The 1,099-nt window shown below is 42.0% G+C and overlaps 1 protein-coding gene across 1 annotated transcript; it reads left to right on the forward strand.

Annotated features, from left to right (window-relative positions):
- Nucleotides 1–127: 127 nt before the first annotated feature.
- On the forward strand, nt 128–966 carry LOC113473141 (cell wall protein IFF6-like; the record flags this gene model as incomplete). Its single annotated transcript, XM_026832882.1, has 1 exon — nt 128–966. A coding segment is annotated over one exon (780 nt), but the record flags the coding sequence as incomplete, so codon positions are not given.
- Between the last annotated feature and the right edge of the window lie 133 nt (nt 967–1,099).

Genomic DNA, 1,099 nt, shown 5'->3' on the forward strand with positions numbered 1-1,099 from the left:
CAACCGTTACGCGGGATTGACATAGAAATAATTAGGATGTGTTTCCGACTTGTCTTGATGAAACTTCTTGAGATTTCCCAAAATCTATCTCACCTTGTCTTTGACAAATTTTTATGTATTGATTCAGTTCTATTCAATACCAAACATCGTCTCTTGTTTCAGCTCGCGAGGATTCTACATTGCTCCCACAAAGTCAGCCGCACCCTTCGCCAAAGGACCTCTGAAGACACTTGAGTCTTCTCCGAGCAAGTCAAAAATCTCATCCACGTCCTCCAGTGAAAACTCCATATCCGCTCCCCCACGGGAAAAGAACAAATCCACCAAGAAAATAGAAAGCAATAAGGAAAGTAACGTGTCCTCATCCCGTACTGGGAAGGCGAAAAAATTGGACGTCGAGAAGTTTGAAAACGCAGAAAGATTTGGCACCACTGCCAAGGCTGTAAGAGAGGAAACCATAGCCAGCACGAGAACGAATGAGATTAGGGCAACTCCGAAACAAAAACCCTCTACACAACGAGCGTCTACAAAGCAAGTCACTTCTACAATCCAATACACATCTACTATTGAAGACACATCTTCAGAGCAAGATACATCTACAAGTCAAGATACAACTACCAATGAAAGCACCTCTCTAGACTCCATCACATCTACCTTGGACACCTCTACAGACACATCTACCATAGACTTTACAGACGAGGAAACCGCTACAGTAGATGACTACAGTGAGGACATAGTCGCCAGCAGTCGAGTGAGTGACGCAGAGTTCACAGATAGTAGGTTCACAAGTAAAGGAACCGAGATTGAGTTATTGGATGACAATACTGTTACCATTACAACCAGCTCGTCAACCACAGAGAAATCCAAATACAGATTCATCTACAAAGTGCCAAGACCTAAGAAAGAGTAGGAAAAGGGTGATAAAGACAGAAAGACCAATCCTTGTCACCTACTACTGAATCATGAAAAGAGGCCGGTTTATCTAGCCTAACACCACTCGTACATTGATAAAAAATAGTTACCCTACAAAAATCGATAGGTGCCTATGTAAGTAGGTAGGGACTTATCATTAAAACAATTTACAACTAGTCTCATTTTGTAC

This window comes from Diaphorina citri, unplaced genomic scaffold (assembly GCF_000475195.1).
Source record: "Diaphorina citri unplaced genomic scaffold, Diaci psyllid genome assembly version 1.1 scaffold16386, whole genome shotgun sequence".
Classification (NCBI taxonomy): domain Eukaryota; kingdom Metazoa; phylum Arthropoda; class Insecta; order Hemiptera; family Psyllidae; genus Diaphorina; species Diaphorina citri.